This window comes from Ambystoma mexicanum, chromosome 14, assembly GCF_040938575.1.
Source record: "Ambystoma mexicanum isolate Mex_15411 chromosome 14, UKY_AmexF1_1, whole genome shotgun sequence".
Lineage (NCBI taxonomy): Eukaryota > Metazoa > Chordata > Amphibia > Caudata > Ambystomatidae > Ambystoma > Ambystoma mexicanum.
The window spans coordinates 137,703,855-137,727,564 of NC_090940.1; the positions used below are offsets into that span (position 1 = coordinate 137,703,855).

Below are 23,710 nucleotides of genomic sequence, written 5' to 3' on the forward strand. Positions count from 1 at the left end.
CCCACCACAAACTGGTCAGAATGTCCCTCAAACTCACCCCATTGCAAGAAATGTGCTGCTTCCCATCAAAGCTGTTTGCTCATCTATTGTACATTCTTTGCGATCAAAAGAGCAGTGTTTCTCCTGTATATATAAATAAACATGAGTAGTGCAGATTATAGCATCCAGCAATACTTGGAGCCAATAGTGGCAGAGGGTCACCCTAACCAAAGGCTGCTAAGATTTAAAAGCACACAAGGACTAGGGGTACAAGTATGACAGTGTGATGGGGCAGCAAAACATGCCTTTTTCTCTCTTATAATCTTCAAAGGAACCCCCTCTGTCCCATCCCTTAATTCAATAGTTTTCTACTATTACCGGTACATTATTTTCACTTCCATTGACTGGGGCTGTGCTCTTTGACACCTCCAACCACCTGCACTGTGCCCCATTCTCTCCCCCTGAACACCCAGAATTAGAATTTCCTGCGGTGCCCGGATCCTCTCCTGGAACCATGTTCCTCATTGCTTCATACATCAAAATAGTGGCTCTGCTCAAACACTGGCTTCCACTTCTATCAAAGATGAACACTGTGGATCTGCTTAATTTCCTTTTTAAACACGTACATCTTGAGCCTTAGACCAGGGTGCTCATAGCAATAGAATGAACGGCAGTGGGCTGCATTGGTTGGTAATGGCACCCGGGGCCTGGCTTTGATTGGCCCTAGAACTTGCACTCGGATCCTTACCGAGTGATCCAGCCTGCTGCTGCTGCTGTATTAGTGCTTAAATGAGCAGCATGTCTGTATCAAACAACGGTCAAGTGCTAAATTGCAGACTTATGTCAAATCCGGCTTCACTTTCAGTGCGTGATTTTGGGCAAATCGTGTCATCTTGCTCTGCCTAACATCCCATGAAACGTTATGTTTTGGCACTTAATGGGGAACGATTTAACAATTAAACAGATTAACTCGTTTTGAAAGGCAGAGTTAAATGCAAGTCACGACATCACAGGGTTTTCGATTTTCAGATGCCTTGCAGCGTTGTATTGTTCCTTTGATTCCGAAACCACATGTGATATGATAGGTCATTTATAACGCGCTTAATACCCAGAGGTTTCTAAGCACGGACCCAGGTATTGAACCTGTGTTGCTCCGTGTCATCTTGCTTTCAAGGCGAGCACGTTGCCCCTGAGCTATCCTCCCAAGACATACCGGTTCCCCTCTTAATAACACATTTTAGGGAACGTTGTGACTCAGAGCATGTGGCGTTTCAGTGGTACAAAGGGGGAACTCTTGATGTGCACTATATTAACGGAAATAATAATTTCATAATTTATCAAATGCAATCTTCCGAGTTCTGAGATTAACTTCAAATCCACAAATCTGGATTCATCGTATACAATCGAAACGACATGTAACGGTTTTCTATTCTAAATAAGGCACTATTGTATAGGCACTACGACATTATGTAGCACCACATAATGTTAGAAACACACTCCCCACCCCATCTCAACCCTGATATATGAAAGAAAAAAGACTACTGGTAATAAAATCGTGAACACATGGTCCCGGGCCGAGTACTGAACATTACAAATCAAAAACTTCCTCTAGAAAGAAATAGAGGCCGGCGTCACTTCCGGTCGGCTCCCAATCAAGCTTCCACACTCTGTCCTGGCAAAGCTTCCCGAGATTCAATTGTTTTGCGCCTCTTGCCAAGTCACGCCTATCCGGGCGGTGACACTTGCGCATCGCCCAGCCCCTCGGAGTTTCAGCTCCGGAGGCGCGAGCACGGGGAGTTGGGAGAGAGAGACTTCTCGTCCAATGGGAAGCGAGTGATTGCCCAATTGGGCTTTTCGGGGGAGCGAGTACCGTCGCGGCGGGCTGAGGCACGCGCCCGGGTGGCAACGAGAGGTGCGCGCGAGACTGTCTCGCGGAGCCGCGCGCTGGGCAGGGAGGAGAGATAGATAGAGAGAGAGAGCGCGCGCGCCGCTGCAGCAGCAGCACCAGGCAGGGCTGGCCCAGGCTGTTCGCGCAGAGCACGGGCGGTGCTGGTGCTCTGCGCCTCGCACGGGGAGATGTGACCCGCTGCCTCACTGCCAGGAGCGGACTGAGCACTGCACCCTAGCGCTGGCCGAGCTTCCGGGCTGCAGCCGGCACCATGGCGGAGCGGAGCAGGCTCAGCTTCCCCGGCACCGGAGCCCTCAACAGACCCGTGCCCATGAACCTCTTCGCGACCTGGGAAATCGACGGCTCCAGTCCCAGCTGCATCCCAAGGTAAGGGCGGTCCTGTCAGCTGTCACCTGCGTCCCAGGTTTGCTTTGACAGCACTCTCGCCGGGCGTGAGAGCTGTTCCACTGCGCTCCTGGATGTCACCAGGACCTACTGCAATCTCAGATCGGAGACCACCCAGAAGAATAAGAAATGCCACGCAAGGTCGCCCTGAGCGCATATGTTTCATCATGTCACCAATACCATCTGTGCCCACCAGCAGGGAGCACTCATGTAAGAGGGATACTCTCCCCCACATTTTATAAAGAGTACCCCCTTATCTCGCACCACAGTAGCTGACCCACCATTCATGGGTGAGCCAGGATTCTCTAAGCAGGCATGTTACCAGTGTCTGCTACACCCAAGATCAGAGACCCCACACACTGATGATCTGAGCGAGCAAGAGTGCCAGGGGTGCGCAGGCAAGCGAGCTAATGCCCATGTAGCTACTTAGTACAGCCCCTTGGTTATACATAACTTCGAAGTGCATCGGGTAAGGGATCAAACGTGCGTTGATGCTATGGGCAAGAGCGCTAGGAGGTGCCCTGTATCATTTGCACCCCTTTCTGCTGTCTCAAGCCAGTGGGCTATTGTGCCATGTGCAGCAGAGCTGTCGCAATGCCATCCCACTAGAGTAGTTGATGCTGCACAGTAAGAGCAACATGCCTTGCGATTGCTTGTTTGCACCCCAGCAGTGCACCACGTGATGTAACTGATGACATACTGCACCCCCAGATAAGGTGAACCGCAGTTCCTCTGGCATCTCCTAGTTATAGAATGGCAAAAGGTGTATCTAAGAGGGATCCAGAGTCTAGAGAGGGAGAGGAAACCAGCACCCATGGAGCCTCGCCTACTGTTGCAACCTGCAGGTGGAACCACGTGTGCAGTGCATTCACAGCAATATAACATGTCCAGGTGCATCCACAGAAGGACAGGAACGTGATGGCATTTACTAGTAAGGGGGCGGGCACCTAGTAAGCACTGATGGACTTAACCACCAACAAGCTGATTATGGGATTATGGAAATGCCAAGGTTTCCTGGGGGTTAGAGCTATGTGCTCTGGCAGATGCTTGTACCAGCCCCCATGGGTCCACCTGATGTCGCCCATCAGCCTTTTGGTAGGAACGCCCCTAGTGTGATGCAGATGAGTGCCTCAGTGGGATGTAAAGACAAGCAGTTACTTGATCTGTGGATATCTCAAGCGGTTACCTATGGATGAAGGGCCCCCAAGGGTTTGTAGAACACTATGGGGATATTTGCGTATTCACATAGAAATGCAATCTGCTAGGGAAATGATGCAATACAATTCATGTTAATAGGAGCTTGAAACCCACCAACATTGCAAGAAAGTTTAAGGAGTGTTGGTGGCCGCCCAGATGTGTTGTCAACGAACAAGGAGTCATTGCTCTGGAATAAAGGTTAGGATGTGCCCCACTGTATATAGCGCTTGAGGTGGGCTAATCGCTGGTAATGCTGTCAGATTGGGGGTGCATGTTGTTGGGTTACTATCCAGATGATCCTGGGTAGTGTTTAAGTGAGGTTTTCAGTAAGCCTGGGCCAAGGCTCCCATAAATAGTACTACTGAGGAGTGACAAGTGGGCCAGGCTGTTAGGGCTGACCTAAGTGTTACACGGTGACATTTATGAGGCATGAGTGCCATGGGTAATGATTTGATTTCCCACAGATGTTTTGAAAAGCATCACTCCACTTTACAAATATTCTACCTCTGCCCTGAAGAAGGCTGGGTTCTTTGAACATCTGTAAACCCATATTGACCGAAACTCATGTAGGCAAAGAGACAGAGCTGCTTGAAATGATCTATTGAAAATGCTTTTTTGAAAAGTTGTTTTGGTAGGTGTGAATTCACTCTGGCGCCACGGCATACAGAGTAGTGGCACACTTTGCATCACGGTATTAGTTACCTCAACGTTGTCTGAACAAGTGCATCTTGTGTTCAGGGTACAGTGTCGTTTTGCAGAGTGTGATGATATAGCACTTGGGTATGATATGTGGTTGTGTATGGTCAGGATGCTTGGTTGGCTCTTGGGGTGACTGGTGTGATTGTGCAGATTGATGTCTTTTTATTGTTGTGGTATGAATTGTTGATTTGATATGTTCTGTATTTGAATGCTTTTTTGCATGAGATGGTTCGCACTTCTGCGCTTTCAGACAGTATTGTCTGCATGTTTTTCTTAAAAGCAATCATTGTTTGGAAAATTAATGTGATTAAACAATGATGTTGACTTGAACGTGCATCGGATCTTTCATGTGTATCGTTACCTCTGACCCGCGTATGTGAGGGTTTGGGAATGGCTGCTGCTGTGATGAGGGTTCGGCAATGCCCCTTCTAGCGCTGAATCTTTCCATCCTTCGGTGGTGGACTGCTGGTGCACGTTTGGCGTCTTTCCCCTTGAACTCTTGGCAGGTCCACTGCGTTGGCTTCTCGAATCCCATAGGTTAAGCTGCAATGCTTACAGCTTTGACGTGTGATGGTGCAGTTGGTCCAGTGAGACCGGTCAATGATGTGCTTGGATAGTGTGCCACATAACCCTCTGCCAACTCTGCATGTCGTGGTGTCCCCATGTTCAAGCCCACTGCCTTGTGTGGGCACTGTGCATTGGCAACATCTGCACGTTTGGCTTCACAGTATGGCATTCTGTAAATACCCGTTTTTCTAACGGGCACTCTGACGTACTTGTGGCGCAATGTTTAAACTAGTCTTCCCCCTCATGATGGATGCATAGATTTTGTTTTGAGAGTTGGCCATGGTTTGTCCAGCAGAAGTTTGCTGGGGGGCGGGAGGTGGGCAGTTCACATACGCTGCTTTTCTTGCTTGGGATCATGCAGGGCAGTCGCCGTTCTAAGTTGGATGCTCTAAGCACGCACAGTAGTTGCCTCTCCTGCACTGAGGTTGGTATTTCCTTAATCTGTATAATGGTATTGTTGGTAGCACCATGTATCTGTTTATTGTACACGCAAGGCAAGTGGGTGATTCGTTCACTCATAGATGGGGCGATGCTATCGCTTGTCTAGTTGGAGCTCTGATTTGCGTTTTAATACATCAGCAGTGTTGCCTACCCCTACTCCTTACTTTTTTGTTTGTTGTTGTTTTGGTTTTGGCTTGTGCTTAAGCGCCACCTCTGAGCAGGCACCAGGGGCGTTGCTAGGGGGGGGCTCAGGGGGCTATATCCCCTGATCTTTTGGTTCTAGCCACGGATAGAATCTCAGGAGCTACAGCCAAAAGACTAGCTAGCCCCCAGTCCCAACGGTTCTGACATCAGCTTAGCCCCGGGTCTTTTCCAGACCTAGCAACTCCCCTGGCGGGCACTATTGCATTGGAGTACAGCTAGGCGGGAAATGTTGTCTTGGGAGGGGCACAGCTGGTTGGTGGTTGGTTATTTACCCACCCATTGACCGTCTTTGGCCATGCTTGTCCCTATGGCCATTCAACCCACCCAAAACACATTCTCCTTCAGATCTATTTGAGCTAGCTCAATCAATCAGTAACATCAAACTTTGTTCTTGGTAGTAACAACTAGTGCCATTTCACAGCAGCAGTCTTCTACGAGTTAATGACCTAATTGCAGGTGTACCTGCTCTCCTCTTGTCTTAACCAAGTGTGCCTACAGCCACTTAACTTGTAAGCAATATACATTTTTCTCCCATTTGTTCCATGCACTGACTTGTACCTTGCCCTCCAAAAGCAAGCTTTGGAAAAGCCACACTTTGTGGCTTGTGTATAGGTATTAGATAAGCGTTTGCCAGGCAATGCGAAGTAATGGGGTTCTTCATGTCACACACCACGCCAGAGTCAAAATGTAACTTAATTGCTAAGTTTATTCCAAGTATGGGACTTGGTACAGATGACACTGGCACATCCCATCCATCCAGCTTCCAGTTCTGACTGACACACCTGCACCCCTCAGACCCAGTCGCACATCAATACTCTGTGACATAGCTACATTCTACCCATGACATCATGACCCATAACTCAAGTTACAACAGCTCTCCCTCCGTTACCCACTAAAGCAAGGGAAACCCACCAACAACAAAGCTTCTCACAATATCTAACGTTTGGTCAGCACGAAGATCAAATAAAAAAAAAAAACTACTCGCACAACTATTACTAATGGATACAAGGGCCGACGGAACTAAAAACTCTTTCAAAAGCATACAGCGAACACCCAGACCATCCATGCAAAAACCTGTCTCGGGAGGATAGCTCGGGGGCCACGTGCTCGCCTTGGAATCAAGACGACCTGGAGCACCACAGGTTCGATCCCTGGGTCTGCGCTTAGAAACCTCTCAGTATTAAGCGCGTTATAAATAACATATCATACCTCCTACCCTATCACAACTAATACAACCATCAATGGAACGGTGCCTAAGACCGACCTCGCAACAGCACCGCAGATGGCAACAAAATAGTACTGAAAGTACAGGTGAATACTAAAACGGCACCCACCTAATAATTAGAATGCACAAAAACACCCCAAAAGCCACGCAAAGCTAGAATTGCATAAGAACAAGGAACGCGTCTTAACCGGCACATTACGTGCAAAGCAAAGAACAATCTACCACTAACTCCACGCCTTCCTTCCAACAAAACCTGAAACACCCAAAATGTTTGGATACCCCACAATGCGACTTCCACTCACACGCCCTGACAGTAACCAACAGTCACACCAACCTACAGAAACCACCCTGTTCTGTACGCTACCACAACAGTTGACAAATGCACCATACTCACGGCCCGACTGTAACCAACAGTCGCACCAAACTACAGAACCCACCCGACATTCTGCAGCCGATCACAACTGTAACCTACAGTTGAAAAAGCGCACCACCCAGTGCGGAGTGACTGTAACCAAAAGTCACCATACTGAAGGACAACCAAAAGAAGCACTGTAACCAACAGTCTAATCTAACCAAAACGGCAGTAGCCAACAGCCAACCCCAAAATTTATGAAGCCCCCAGCACTCCGTAAAACACACTACCACATGCACACCCCTAAGAATACGACCAAGGACATACACACCAATGGAAATACCAATGCAAAGAAACTTTATAGCCGAAAAGCAACAATGAAAAGTGCATTCAATAACATTGATCAGCACCCCACGTGCAAAATGTCCCCCAGTATCCGATAACACCCCGCTCCGGCAAGTCAATACTCCACCTAGGAAGGAAAAACATGTTAATGTACATAAATATGGCAAATTTAAACGAAGCCTAGTGGGGCACCCAAGGGCCACTACATTAACGCCCACACAGCAATCACTTACAGGGCCCAGACACGCATCAACCTGTGACCACCCCAGATAGAAAATACACTAACCTTGAGGCCACAACACATACCATAAACAAAGTTACAGGCCTCCCTGAACACGGCTAACACACTAATAAAGGAACAACGTATATAATCCTCAGAGAGCTGGTTCCAAAACCCCCAAATTCCTGATAAACTTGCAGCAATCTCAGCAGAAAACAATTCTGGTGAACTTTCCGGCAGGACAAAAAGAAAAAACAGACTCTAAAACACAATCTGAGTACTGCAGGCCATTTTCGGGCGGAAGTGCCGCACACCTTCACTTCCTGTTCTATTCTGGGCCAAATTGGTCCACACTCAGTTAAAGGCGCTTTGACCCAATCCGTTGACAAACCATGTCCCCTGCACAGCTTACACCACTATTGTCCATTAACATAATTCCTGCTTCGCTTGGACAGCAGTCACCCACCAAACGGCACACAAATAATTGCTGTGCCACCCTCTACGTGGGGCTGACAAGAGCGCGGTAACCATAGCAACACTCGTGGATGCTTCTTCCCGACTCGGCGTTGTAGCGATCTTTCGCGCCAACATGGAAAGGCAACGTTCGACAACATCCTTATTTTCAACCACACTACGAAAGACAAACATGTCCCACAGCACTTCAGCTCAGTCTCCGACTTGCCGCCGGGTATTACCATTAACTCCGGTATCGCTGCCCACATGTAGCTTGTCAGAAGCTCCCCACACACACACCTGCACTCGGCTCCGCTCTGCCGGGATACGACACCCGGCGAGCCGACCACACTTGCGCTCTGAACTCCTGGAAACACTGCATTGGCCCAGGCTCTCCACCACCACGATGACCAGTCCAAACCGCTCATGTGATGGCTGCCACCTACGCCCATCACACACCAATCCTCCAAGCCTGCTGACACTGAGTCCGCACTAGGTCTGTATGCACTGTGTCGCAGACACTTCGTCTGCCATGGGTCCTGACCTTCGTCCTGGGACCTGACCACCTGCTACTGCCACCAACACTGCAGTTCTGCGCTGCCCGGCCTTCAGGATTGCCCAGGATCAATCCCAGCTGGTCCTAAGCACAGCTGGCACCTTCCTGGGTGGATGCGGTCCTGGTGGGCAGTGGCTTGTCCATCTGCTGCCTCCTTCTCTGCATCGAAGACCACCTCATCGACAGTGAAGTAATGGGATACTTTGTCACACACCATGCCAGAGTCAGAAGGTAACTTAATTGGTACGTTGATTCCATGTGTGTTACTTGGTACAGATGACACTGGCCCGTCCCATCCATCCAGCCAGCCAGCCAGCATCAGTTCTAACGGACACATCTGGAACCCTCAGACCCAGCCGCACATTTACACTCCAATGGGACATAGCTACTTTCTACTCCCCTTCCTGTCCATGACCTCATGACTCATAACTCAAGTTACAACACAATGCTATCATGTGTCCTGTTAGTACCATTGTCAGCGCCTGGCCTATGCCCATCCCATGCCTACACAACATCAAAAACGGTTGGTTTTGCTTATGCTTGTTGGATGATGGTGTGGGTACAAGTTGAAAATGGGGTTTGAGGCTTTGAATGACTGGCACCATGTCAATGTTCAAGGCAAAGCATGGAGGTGGCCTTATACTGAGCCCTCGAACATTGAGCTGGGACCGTCTCTTACATTTCCTCAGGTTTCATTGTTTTGAAGTGCCAGCTTGAGCATTGGTTAGGACTTGCATTGATCTCTCTAACATTGAGGGGTGATATTGTACTTGCCTCTCGAGCTCCCGGTGACTTCTTATGCGCCTCAGGTGGTCTGCTGGGGGTCGGCTTATATTGGCCTTCCGCGCATAGGACGCTGTTATCGTACTGATGCCTTTATCATTGAGCCATATTGTTCTTGAGCAGTGTTTGGAGGGAGGAGTCCTCCGTTTGGTCTCTTGAGCGTCAAGTGAAAGGGTCCTTGTGTTGACTTCATCATTTAGGATGCGCACACTAACCTCTCCGTATTCTGGGGGTCCCAAAAAGGTTTCTGTTGACCTCTTGACAATGTCTCGAGGCCTGAACAGGTTTTATACTGACCCCCCTCAAGCATTAAGGGGTGTTTCCTGCACTGCTAACCTCCTGCATGTTGATGGCGGGCCCGGGGCACCTCTCATGCGTTGGAGTAGGAGGCTTGTACTATCCTGTTGAGTCAGGAGTGGGGGAGCTTGTAGGGAGCCGAGTAGGCTTGCTAACCCCTAAGGCTTTTTACTGCTTAGCATGGGGGTCAGACTTGGGTCGTTGTTGGTAACCAGTTATGCTTGAACTCTGAGTAAGAAACTGCTATTGTATTCTCCCGGTACCAAAATGTTTTGTATTTGTTATGAGTCTATTTTGGTTATGTTGCCATAATATTGTAGAAATATCACCTGTCCGTTGCATCTGCAACAGTGCAAACATCGGCTGCTGAATTGGCAGGCGTGTTTGGCCCTCTGTCTGAATGTCTTCTTTATACCCACCTGAAACCAAAGCATGTTAAATATGGACCAAGTAACACAAATAAAAAAGTGCGTGGAGGGCGCCCTTTAAAAAAAAAAATGGAGAAAGCAAGTGACCTTCATCGGAAAAGCTCCCTGTGCAGTTCGAGGTTTCTGTGCACCAGCACAGAGTATGCACTGGCTGGGGGTGCTTTTGACGTGGTGCGTTGTTTCTGAAATATGTCAAAAGCGGATGTATATTTTAGTTCGCTTGTACCATAGCCACGGGTTGAAAAGAATGTTGATCAGAAATCAAGCCGTTGAATCTTTAATTAGGCCAACAAAGTAATATCTTTTGCATATTTGCGAGCTTTGTGGAATGTCTCCACTTCCTCGGGCAGAGATGAAATGAGCATTTTAAAAACATCACAACGTTACAGCTTGCATAGCCCCTCCTGCAGATACCCTGTCATCTGTGCCTGTCTGCACCTGATTTGTAGTTTTGCTTGGAAAGGCATGTATTGGATGTCCAACTCCCCCCACACATTGCAATTTTCAATGTCTAAATGGTACACTGTGTTAAGTGGGGCAGGGGTCAGGGAAACTGGAGAGCTGGGAAAAGAACGTAAGAACAGCCCACCCTGTTAGTGTGCTCTTGGGAAGGCAGAAGGGGTTGGTTAGGTGTCAATCATTGTATGTGCAGTCCAGTTGAAGCTTGGTATGTCAGGCCAGTCCCTTTACAAGATAAGTGGTAGCACAATCATAAATAGATCAGGCGTGTGCCTCTAGAATTCTGAAAGGGGGGTGTATACAGCCATTTTCAGCCCAGTGTGGTAACGTTGTGTCAAATACCATATTGGGATTGTGTTGGATCACAACCCAGAGGAATCTCCCTCCCCACCCATACTCCCCTCTCCCTCCTCGGATAAAAGAGGGGCAGCAGTGGTACACTTGCTGAAGTTCTACTTTAAAAAAAAATGCATGACAGGATCAGACTGGCCGCCTCATACTATGCACATCGCCCTGCATGGCAGGATCAGACAGGCCGCCACATACTATGCGCATCGCCCTGCATGGCAGGATCAGACAGGCCGCCTCATACTATGCGCATCCCCCTGCATGGCAGGATCAGGCTGGCCGCCTCATACTATGCACATCCTCCTACATGGCAGGATCAGACGGGCCGCCTCATACTATGCACATCCCCCTACATGACAGGATCAGACTGGCTGCCTCATACTATGCACATCCCCCTGCATGACAGGATTAGACTGGCCGCCTCATACTATGCGCATCGCCCTGCATGGCAGGATCAGACGGGCCGCCTCATACTATGCACACCCCCTTTCATGACGGGATCAGACGGGCCACCTCCTACTATGCACACCCCCTGCATGACAGGATCAGACTGGCTGCCTCATACTATGCACATCCCCCTGCATGACAGGATCAGACGGGCCGCCTCATACTATGCACATCGCCCTGCATGGCAGGATCAGACAGGCCGCCACATACTATGCGCATCGCCCTGCATGGCAGGATCAGACAGGCCGCCTCATACTATGCGCATCCCCCTGCATGGCAGGATCAGGCTGGCCGCCTCATACTATGCACATCCTCCTACATGGCAGGATCAGACGGGCCGCCTCATACTATGCACACCCCCTTTCATGACGGGATCAGACGGGCCACCTCATACTATGCACACCCCCTGCATGACCGGATCAGACTGGCTGCCTCATACTATGCACATCCTCCTGCATGACAGGATCAGACTGGCTGCCTCATGCTATGCACATCCCCCTGCATGACAGGATCAGACTGGCTGCCTCATACTATGCACATCCCCCTGCATGACAGGATCAGACTGGCCGCCTCATACTATGCACATCCCCCTGCATGACAGGATCAGGCTGGCTGCCTCATACTATGCACATCCTCCTGCATGACAGGATCAGACTGGCCGCCTCATACTATGCACATCCCCCTGCATGACAGGATCAGACGGGCCGCCTCATACTATGCACATCCCCCTGCATGACAGGATCAGACTGGCCGCCTCATACTATGCACATCCCCCTGCATGACAGGATCAGGCTGGCCGCCTCATACTATGCACATCCTCCTGCATGACAGGATCAGACTGGCCGCCTCATACTATGCACATCCCCCTGCATGACAGGATCAGGCTGGCCGCCTCATACTATGCACATCCTCCTGCATGACAGGATCAGACTGGCCGCCTCATACTATGCACATCCCCCTGCATGACAGGATCAGACAGGCCGCCACATACTATGCACATCCTCCTGCATGACAGGATCAGGCTGGCCGCCTCACACTATGCACATCCTCCTGCATGACAGGATCAGACTGGCTGCCTCATACTATGCACATCCCCCTGCATGACAGGATCAGACGGGCCGCCTCACACTATGCACACCCCCCTACATGACAGGATCAGACTGACTGCCTCATACTATGCACATCCCCCTGCATGACAGGATCAGACTGGCCGCCTCATACTATGCGCACCCACTGCCACTGTTCCAAACGGGCACAGTGAATGTGTTTTATTTTCGCTCAGTTTGATGTGCATCATGTATGTGAATTCAGGGTGTGCAGACCTAGCCCCTCATTTGCAGAGAGTAGCTGAACAGGGCATCTGAATGAGTTGCACACGTTCAGATGCCGTTTGTGAATTGGGGTCCGACTTTTTTGGGTGCAAGTGATGGGATGCTCTAGCGCACCCCCTCACTTCCCCAGAAAAGTGTGAAGAATCTGGCTACTCGTCGAGGGAGGGGACTTTGAAAATGAAATCTGTGTTTTGATCAATGTTTTTTCCTAGTACATATTTGTCATTTAAGTTGTTTTTTTTATAACATGGAGTGTACACGATGTTTAAGTGACTTTTATGATGTCTTGAAATGCAAAAGCTAAAAATCCACTTGTGTGCCATCATTATTCGCGAACTGTGAGTGCAGATTGTCCCGTTGAAATCTGGGTGAGTTTTGAGACCCGGTGTGGCATCGTTCACTGGACGATCTACTCAAATTGATTCACGTTCACCCTTGGATTTTTGTGGTGTAGTGTGGACCAACCTGCTATTATGGTTTTGGTTCATAAGGTGCTGCTAACCACCTTGTGAAGCAAACCCTATTGATCTGGGAGTAGGGCAATCTGTATGAACACACATCCGTTTTAGAGATTGTAATTGATTATTTATAACGCGCTTAATATCCAGAGGTTTCTAAGCGCGACCCGGGGGTATCGAACCTGTGTTGCTCTGCGTCATCTTGCTTCCAAGGCGAGCATGTTGCCCCTGAGCTACCCTCCCAAGACATGCGAGTTAATCTTTCTGTACGTTTCTGGCACTGTGATGAAAGGTGAAGATTTGGGTATGACTTGGTTGCAATTGTTTTGCTCGTTTCCTCGTTCTCTGGGTTGATGCATGTCTGTTTTGTGTGGCACTTTTCATGATGTGAAGTTTATTGCTACCCTTTAGTCATGGCATAACGTGTTTTGGGGTACTTGGCATATGACAGCCCATACCTATTGGTTTTACCAATGCTTGTTTTTAGTATGCCATCAAAGGCGCGTTTGAGTTTGTTTGGAAGTTTTAGCTTTGTCCAATTTGTTTTGGACTAGAAAAGGTTGATGGTACCCAAGAGCTATACATGCCTAATTTCTTTTCCTGCTCTTTTCATCCATCTATTTTGCCAATAAATATGAGCACCCTGACGCTTTAGCCTCCATATTTTTATATTGTATTCGAGAATGTGTAAAATTGCATGGAATCTAGAAACATTGACCGGCCAAGAACACAAATTGGGCGCAGAAGAGTGGGATGGCACGATGGGAGATTATGGTTTTGCGACAATAAGCGAAATGAGACACTTCGCACTCCTAGTCTAGTTTGATTTTAAGAAAATGTTACAGAATCTTGATTCAATTTGTGTGGAATTTTTAGGTGCAGGGGAGAAGAAAATCAACCCTGGCATATGGGTTGTAACCTCGACAAGAACAAAGAGTAGTTCCCAACTGGGAACTACTCTTTGGTGTTGCAACAATATGCAGTTTGCCCTTAGAAATGTTGTTTTTAATGTATTTTTTTTTGTTTTGTTTGTTTCACAGAACAGTGTTGTTTTCATATGACTGGTGGCAAGTTTGTTGCTTGCTGTGTTCCTCCTGGTTTTTCCATGTCGCCGAAAAATGAAATCTGCAGATTTTTTTTTCTTCAGCTTTGTGTGAATTTCTCTTATGAAGCACAGTAAGCAAAATCTAAATCCATGTGTAATGGCAGGATGCACAAGCTGTGTATATGGGATAAAGTGCACCCTAGGATATTGCCAGTCATCAAGGAGTTCAGCCACCAAATAGAGCAGTGAGGGCTGCGGCACCCTATTAAGATGATTATCGCCCCACTCCTGTGCCGGAGCAGTGCAGTAATTAGCTGGTGCCTTGGAGGACTATGGTGCCTCGGGCAGTCGCCCGGCTCGCCCTGCCCTAAGACCGGCTCTGGTGGTCACGGTAGAGTGAGGCAGCTTTCATTAGCTTTTTGCTGCATCGGTTTAGTGGCATACAAATAGGCCCATTTCTTACTCCTATCATAAGCCTGCTTTTTCCCCCTATCTTTTGATTCGTATTTGGAGGATCGTACAGGGTGCCGAGGTGCTTCAGTGTTCATATAATCCTAGGGCACAGAGGTACTTGCACATTTAATAAGGTTAATTAATAATACAGCAATACTGTGAGCTGAACACCACAGTGTGTTGGGGCCTTACCAGGCATCGTACAGAGCACATGGGTATTTTGTTTTCTTCTCCTGCATTAAATGGTTCTCCATGTGAGCGCAGTTACTCGTCCGCAATCCATAATTTGCTCTGAGGCCCATGTCTGTCCCGCTCTTTCAATGGGGCACAGTAAATCAAGCTACGTATCCATCATGAAGTCCCTATTGCCTCTGTCTAGACGCTCCAAACCCAAGAGACCTGAATGTAGGCCGTGGGGCGCGGCTGCACAGTCCGTCGCAGTGGCTTCGGAGAAGGCGCGTTCTCTTCACATTCTGAATGTTTTCTGTGTCTCCCTATTGGAGCACAGCGGCTCTCGTTGAGCTGTCAGTGAGCGCTTGAAGCACCGCCTGCATCTCTACGCTCATTATCCTGAGGTCCGCCGTGCGCTTCTGTGATGCTAGCAAACCTGCAGGACAGTTGGGAGTGGGCGGATGGAGACTCTAGGAGTTAGGTGGGAAGCTAACGGACGCTCCTGGGTTCAGCAGGTGCTATTTCCGTGGAACCAGGAGCTGGCGGGTAAATGGTGTGCAGCAGCTAAACTCCCATCTTCAATCTAGCCCACTTTTCCCATCAGTAAGAATATCATATTGACAAGTAATATGTGAGAGTACATCCTAGTCGGATCAATATGTAGTGATGTCAAATTAAGAGATTATTTTTTATAGAGAATTGTAAAAGATTCGAAATAAAAATAATGTGGGTATCTGGAGTACTTTAAATTCCAAAAAGCCAAGAGGTCACTCGTTCATTTTAATGCTTAACTTTCTCATGGCTAAAAACACGTGAGTAATGTCACACGTACATATGTTTTTATGGCACTGGATCTGGCCTCCAAGTGTGCACTCGCCATTGGTGAGTGATCATGTGCTCTGGTAAGAGAACGGAGGGGACGAGTGACTTGTTATGGCTGGCTAGTGCTTGCAACTTCACTACGTTTTTCTCCCTGAACCCCATCTCTCGGAGTCGGTTACTTGTCCCAGCTTACTCTACTCTTCTAAACTAGAAGCAGGAGCCAAGTAGTTCCAGCTCTCTTTGTATCCCAGCTACCAAGTAGCAGCTCTGACTTTTGGGCAATGCCCAAAGCCAGGACTCTGATAAGATGTTCGAGTCTTTCTGTGTTCTTTGAAAAGAAGCGCCTCATGACATCTAACAGGGTGAGGTCTCGTTATTTAGGATTCATTGTTTTGATACTAGATTCAGAAGAAGCGAGTCTAATTTCTAAAATGGTGGCCTTCAACTTTACACTGAATGTGCTAACGTTTTTACTGAATATATAAAACAGAGGCTGTAACATGGGTTTTTAATTACCTGCCTACGGTTTTGAAGGCAGTTTCTAACCTGGGAGGCAAACCTGTCCTATTTAATCAACCTAGACTTAATAAAACAGTGATTACTTTACTTTATAATGACAGTGATGCACCCTTAATACAAGTTCTCAATCGAAGCACATAGCCAGAAGTCCCCCTAGGGGAGAGCCACGAAGATTGCAGCCCGTGTACCTTCCTTTGGGAAATGTCCCCTTCGTTCCCCGGGGACCGTCGGGTGGCACATTGGTTCTGTGCTTTTAAGAATGCCTCTCCAGGAATGTGCATGGCTCTGATTATGCAAGGGAGCTGTGTGTGCTGGCGGTCGCCAAGGTTTCTGGGCTCCGAAGCCCTCAGCTGTTGCAGAGCGTCAAGGGGCGTCTCCAGCTAGAATATTTGGGGCCTGGGTTTGAGACGGTGTGCCAGGTGCTGAGTCCTGGCAGTCCGCACTGGGCCGGCTTCCAGAAGACTAGGCCTAGCTTGGAGGCCACATTGTAAGTTGCCGCTCATCAGTTGGCCCGGATAATTGGGCCCGGCCAGAAGGGTTGGAATTTGAAGCAGTCTGTGGGCACTGGGCGTACGTGAGGTAAATGTTCAAGAGGCCTGAAGGGCCCTGGAGTCCCGTTTTTTTCACACGGCTGCAGTTCTGCTGGCAAATACCCTTGCAAGACTCGATCTTGAGTAGATGGACATGGTTTTAAATCTGGCTTCGTAATCTGTTTTAAACCTGAATTAATCTTGATATGAGCCCATTTTTCTTTGTATTGCTGTAGGATCCTTGTTTTTTCCCTTAAGCGTTTATACACAACATTACTTTTCGGTATGAATGTTTCCTGTTGACCTGAGTTTTTTTTGTGGTCTCAGCGCTTAAATACCAGTGTTGTTCGTATGTGCTGAAAAAAAAATACAAATGCAAGACGTTTCAGTTTAGTGTGCAAAAATACAACTTTGTGCGTGTGCAAGGCAATCGGTTTGCAGGATCGATTCGATGCCCTGAGTGGACTTCTTTACAAAAAAGGCATTTTGTGTCCCCTCAAAGTTGAAATATATTACAAACTCCTTGAGTGAGTCCCAGGGAGGGAGGGAGCGAGGGACTGAGTGAGTATTTTTTGTAAAATAAGACTGTGGTGTAGACGAAATGTAGCTCTAAGAATACACACACGAATGACGCCCCATTCAGTCACTAATCTGAAAACCCAGAATTCATAGGAATTCTGTCCTCCCTATATATTTGGATCATCCCTCCTGTGAATTGTGCATTATCTTTAATGAGGGGCCAGTGTAATCTAGAAACATCGAAAATATGTCATGAAGACCTCTGGCTTGCCATCATTCTCTTGGCTAGTTGCCTTTTGACGAGGCACACTCCACGGATTTGTAGGACTAGCATGGATTTTAATTTGGCCACCCTGGTAGATATGTTGTCTTGCTTGGTACCCCCGCCCTCTCCCGTCCAAGTCTTTGGTGCATATTTTTAGCAGTTTCAAACTTTATCTTTGATGCACTCAGTTGAATTGAGGATACTAGAACTCCCAGAATGCCTTAGTTTCGTGCACTTCAATTCGAAAGCATGGTGGCTTTGTTCAGTGGAACGGTCTCATTATCACTGCCAAGCTTGCTAGTAGACACTTGGAGTAATTTTCTTTAAGGAGCAGTCAGCTGTATCTGAGTGGTCACTTTTTGGCTAGCAGAAATTAAGTCAAACTTTCATGTAGTCATTCTGTGTATTGATCGTTTGTTGTCCAAAAAGGCTGGTTCCCAGGTGTAGACGAGCAAATGATGGCTTGCACAATCCAGGAGCCACTGTTTTAGGTGGATTTAATCTTTTGGACTGCTGCGATCTGTAGCCCTTAGGGATTATTGCAAACCCCACTAACAAGTGGCTATTCAACATGCTCCGGCATCCAACGATCTTCTTTTAAGGGATCCGCAGATCACCCCGTTGTTTTTCGGTTATCTCGATTGAGCATCGACCAATCCTATTACTTCCATATTGCAATCTCGTCTAGGCATTTCTGCAAATACCACTTTAAAAAAATGATATCTGGCCCTACCAGACTAACAGCAGCAGATCCCTTTGACCTTAACTCCTTGAACCGTCTCCATGCCATATATCTCGGTAGATGGCAATCTAGCTTCTCGTCGTTACACCTGTGCTCGTGTTGCGAATGATGGGGGGTGGGGGGGATATGTTTGGTTTGATTTGCATGTTTGATGCCTTTATATGGTCTGTGATAAAGAATATGCATTGCCCTCCCTGTGTTGCTGGTGTTCTTGGTTTATTTGTTAAGGTGATTTGCCTTAAATATTGGACAATGTAGATGCCGTCACTGATCCTATGGATATCTGAAAGGGGCAGCGCCTGAAAATATAAACTTGGCAGATACTTCCTGATTGGAACACTGCTGCATTGGATGTCAGTGCTAGGCTGTTCCTTCTTCCACAGAAGGTCCAGAAGCAGCGCCCTGTGTCCAGTCGCATCATGAATGGGTCCAGAAACAGCATCCTGTGTACAGTTGTGAGGAATCAACTTCTGGGGCCACCAGTGGTCCAGGGATGAATATCGGTTTCTAAACCATCAAGCAGCCCCACATCTCTAGTACACCAGAAGGGATCCGAACAGGTTCGAAATGCAAGCAAATTATTGACCTCCTTGTCCAATTTTGGTAACTTGGAAGGTCGTGGATCGTTGGTTAGTTACAACACAGCGAAAATACAATTGTTACTCGATGATAAAAGAGACTGTCCAGTCATGGTTGTATACAAATATCTACTTTATTAGCACAACAGACCATTCTAGAACACTACAAAATAAAACCCACCCTGTAAAGGAATGCAGAGGACAGACCATTTCAAGAAGGAAACGGTTGCACTTTGGATACTGACAGGAGGGTAGTCTGTAGAGTAATGAATCGCTATAGTTCAAGGATACTTGGTTTCAGCACAAAGGTAGCAATGGGTCGTAAAATGTCACTAGGAGCCTTGGGAGAAGGAACAGGGGGACAGCACCACAATGTACCTTGTGCTTGTAGAAGTTCTTGGTGCTCGACAGTGTAGAGTAGTTTTCAGGGTGCTTTGCAGCTTCTGCAACAGTTCAAGATGGGAGGTAGCTGCGGCTATCAGGCGGCAGGCAGTTTGCCGAGCAAGGCCGGACGGATGGCTGCAGGTTGGCATACACAGCAGCTCGGAGTCAATAATCGTGGTCTCCGTGCTGGTTGGCAGGTCTGAAACACTGGTCGAGGCGTCTCGGCTGACGTTAGCTACTGCAGCGTGATAACAGTCAGCAGTGCAGTCGGTTGCAGCTCGAGGGGCTCGACTGGCTCGAAAATGTCCTTTAGCGCAGATGCTGGTTGATGCTTGTCGATGCACTCCTCCTAGCTTCTTTACTATGCTTGTGTCGTCCTTTAATGTGGACGCCCCAAATCTGAGGCGAGTGTCCTTGGTTTGGTTCTGAGACTCTCTGGCACTTCCCACCTAGGAAGCTTGCTGCAGGGCATGCTGTGTACTGGATGGGTAATGGTTCTAGAGCTACTGGAGGGTCCTCTGGATTCAGTATCTCACTCTGTTCCCTGTGAGATGTTTAGGGGAGGGATCTTGCTTTCCTCTTTGGAAATCCATGACCTTCCTTCACTGACGGAAGCTGTAACGCAGACTGTACCTTCAGCCAGGGTCTGAATGAGTTATTCTTGTTACTTCTTGCGCAGTCTTCAGATGACCTGCCAAAAGAGGGGCTTGACCCTCTTTTAAAGCCAAATGTGCCCCAGTGATTGGTGTAGGTTAAGCCTACCTTAGTGAACCAATCTTCGGTCCCCACTAACAATCTCCTGTATGTCTGAGCTCATAACCAGAGTGCCTTGCAACAAAAAAGGCAAAGGGGTGAAAATATGTAATAAGTCCCACCCATTTTCCTGTCTGTTGTGGATCAAAGGGTCTCTCTGGTTAATTGAGCTCTGTGGTTCCAGAGTAAAGCGTATGTCTCCCTTGAAGCTGCGGTGGGACCAGATGTTTGGTCTCCCCCAAACCACATACTAGTTCCTTCTGAATGGTGCCCCCCTGCTGGGATGACCACTGTCAATACATAGTTCCAGACATGTCGGGTCACTGCCCTTGATACTGAGAGGCGGGAGCTGGCTTCAGGTTGACACAGTGCATATCAAAGGTTGTTGGGGCTTGTTGCCTCCTTTGTTCACCTCTGCAGCTAGGCCCCATGTGGGCCTTTTTGAAGTATACTCTATTAGTATGCTAATTATGTTAATTGCTGCTACTATTCTGAAGTGCTTACACAAAAGGACAGCGCGGATCCATGGAGCCATTGATAATTATTAGGCTGGTCATGGCTGGAGGAAGGTTTTGCCCTCCCCCTTCTGAGAGACAATGTGTAATCCTGACTGTCATAGCCCAACTAAATATGACAGGGGGACTACGCCTGTAGCCTTTGTGCACCCAGAGTAAATGGGTCTATGTGTATGTCGTGCAGTGAGCATTGGAAAATGTGTGCAGATTAGCCACACACATTTTCTGGAGGCTGAACTACCATCATTCAATTTCATGTAAAAGTTCAAAAAAAGCTAGGCGAGCGCACACCCACCCTGCGGATGGTCGAATTCCTCACATCAGTCCCACCATTAATGGGTCCAAAAGTGGCACCCTGTGTTCAGTCCCATCATAATGGGAACCTGGGCATCCCGGATCAGGCCCTGGCGTGGCTGACCACCTTCCCCCTGAACTGTCTCTCCCAGGTCCAACTTGGGTCCTTTCTCTCCTCCACCTCTCTCTCCATATGTGGTGTCTCCCAGGGCTCTATCCTCTCATCCTGGCTCTTCATTGTCTATTTGGCAATAGGCCCACCTGATTTCCACCTTCTCTTCTCACTTTCAGTGTTATGCCGATGACACTCAACTCTATCAGGCTTCCCTCAGCCTCCTCTCCTCCCTCATTCCTGACTGCCTATCTGCGATTCAGGATTGGTTAGCTTCCAAAGTTCTTTGCCTTAATGCCAGTAAGACGGAGATCCTTCTCATTGGGACACCTGCTCCAGCTTTCACTCTGGCCGCCCTCTTTGCGCCCTCTACCCTCGACATCCTGTGTGGCAAAAAACCTTGGCGTCACCTTTGTGTCCACCCACTCCTCTCCTCCCATCACGGACCTTGCCAAAAAGACCCACTTCCAGCTGCACCTCCTCAGAGGTATTCTATGTTGCCTCACTTTCCCCCAGAAGCTCACTGTCTCCAGAGCCCTGGTTCTCTCCAGGCTGGACTACTGCAACAGCCTCTTTTGCAATCTGCCTACCTCTACTCTTTGCCCCCTGCAACTAATCCAGGACAGGACTTAAAGACTTATCCTTGGCCTCAAGCCCAATCACCATATCTCTCCAGCCCTGAAAACCCTCCACTGGCTCTTATTGGCTGCAAGGATCAAGTTCAAAACCCTCTGCTTCGGCCACAAGTCTTTCTGGTGCCGGGTCCTGCACTACCTCCAACTCTCTCTTCCGAAATACCTTCCTTCTTGAGCTCTTTGCTCAGCTACCTTGAACTCTGAGGGTCAGACGCTTCTCCAGGCAGAGAGTTGGGGGAAGATCTCTCTCCTCAGCAGGTGCCTCCCTCTGGAACGGCCTCCTTACCTCTCTCAAGACTTGAGCCGGACCACCTAAAGTTTCGGAAGCAGCTCAAGACCCTTCTTTTCTCCTCTGCCTTCTCTCTCTTGCTCCCTTGTTAACTTAACTGTCTGCTGCGCTGACTGGTTGCTTGGTTCCCTCAGAGTCTCACTGGGTACCAAGCTCCTCCACAACCAGGCTTCATTGCACTGCCTCTTGGCCTGTTGTACACTCTAGGCATACCGGACGAAGAGAGTAAGAATGCTGGGTTCTCCGTCTAGTACCCAATGCTCAAGTAAAGACCTTATTATGAGAACACAGACCGGGTACAAATCCGGAGATCAACTGGATCTAATGCTGGTTGTGAAGAACCTGCTTAAGAGTGGGTTTTGGCACTGGATACCACAAATAGCAAGTAAGCAACGACTGAATACACTCAAGATTGATGCTGTGCTAAGAAGTGAGTTGCCCATGACACATAGAAGAACTGGAAGTTCTTAATTGGAGGTGTTCCTCAAAAGTGGGGAACTCGTATCTGCATCGACTTTGAGTTTGGAGTCCTGAGGAAGGCTTGCTGGGATCAATACATTTGTGAACTGATGAGACCATCCTCCCTCGAGCCAGAAACCCGATGGGCCTGATTCATGGAAGTGTTTTATAATGGCGCAATCCCATAGGAAAATGTTCCATGAATCAGGCCCAATGTGTCGACATCGATGGTGGAACTTCGGTCAGATTTTTTACTAACCTCGCTTAGATGTAGGAACCGTGTACAATAATTGGTTTACCCATGTAATAAATGAATGGTTTTTTTGCAAAGCTGTTCAATGCGGCTGTTGATGTACAAATATTGATTGCCGTCTTTTTTTGTACGATAAATGTGCGTAATGAATTAAGTATAAATATTTTTGATAGTGGGCTAATTGCTTTGTATTAATACATGGTTTTTAATTCACTTGTCTGACCATGTGTGCTAAGTGGTAAACTTCAGTACTGTCCGTAGCTTCTATCCATCCACTTGCGTGAGGAAGGGCGGTTTAGTTTGTCTCCACTTTATTAGTTGGACTGCCTCCTGGCCTACAGCGCACTTAGTGCCTGTAATTGTAACCCCCACAGCCCCCATGCCTCCTGCACTTACCTTGAGCAGCGCTGCCCTGGCTGCACTTATCCGAGCCATGCTGCTTTGTTCGCACTTGCCTTTCCTCTCCCTTGCACTTCTATTGTCGCAATTGATCGATCCGAATGATACAAGGGCTAGTAGGATTGTTTGTCTTGTCCTGTCTATCTTCGCTCCCTTGTCTTGTGCTGCCTAGAAACACTTGCGTACAAGCGCGTTATAAGTGCCATGCCGTATTCTATATCGTATCAGAAGTGGCACCCTGTGTCTATATCGTATCAGAAGTGGCACCCTGTGTCCAGTCAAAGTAATTCTGTGCCCCCGAGCCCTCTTTTGTTTTTGCTAATTTCATTAGGCTTATTACTGAAAGGTGTAGCGTCACTATTGACTATAACGGCGATCCGTGCCCCATCCCCGGACTGATGGTGTGGTGGACGTGAAAGAGGTGGGCTTCACCAATGAGGAGTCTTTGAAAAGTTCTTATTGGAATGTGAGCACTTTCTAGACTCTTCCCCAGACCTGTGTTCTCAAGTCAGTAAGTCCTAGATGACACCATTGGAGGTCTGCCCCTATGATTATGATTGGTTATTTGTAACGCGCGTAATACCGGGAGGTTTCTATGCGCGGACACGGGGATCAAACCCGTGTTGCTCAGTGTCGTCTTACTTCCAAGGCGAGTGCGTTGCCCCTGGGCTATCCTCCCGAATTACCCCTTAACTGGCATTGTGAGCGACCCAAAGGCACTTCAGTATGAAGTGGCTCTGCTGGACACGAATGATGATCCGTGCCTGGAAAGATCCAGGGTAAACCGGAGAACACGCTGATAACTTGGTGGGCACCAGTCGGTTCCTAAAACGTTTCATATTGTAGATTTTCAGGGCAGAGTGACACAACCATTAAGTTTCCAGGTGGATG

General features: G+C 48.1%; 1 protein-coding gene across 2 annotated transcripts in view; it reads left to right on the top strand.

Moving 5' to 3' along the window:
• Positions 1-1,999: 1,999 nt before the first annotated feature.
• Positions 2,000-23,710, top strand: part of PACS2 (phosphofurin acidic cluster sorting protein 2) — a 1,334,790-nt gene continuing 1,313,079 nt past the window's right edge. For both annotated transcript variants that reach the window (XM_069638734.1, XM_069638735.1), the window contains exon 1: positions 2,000-2,254. In XM_069638734.1, coding sequence (XP_069494835.1) covers positions 2,139-2,254 — 116 coding nt within the window. In that variant the 5' untranslated portion in view covers positions 2,000-2,138. The remainder of the gene's footprint in view (positions 2,255-23,710) is intronic.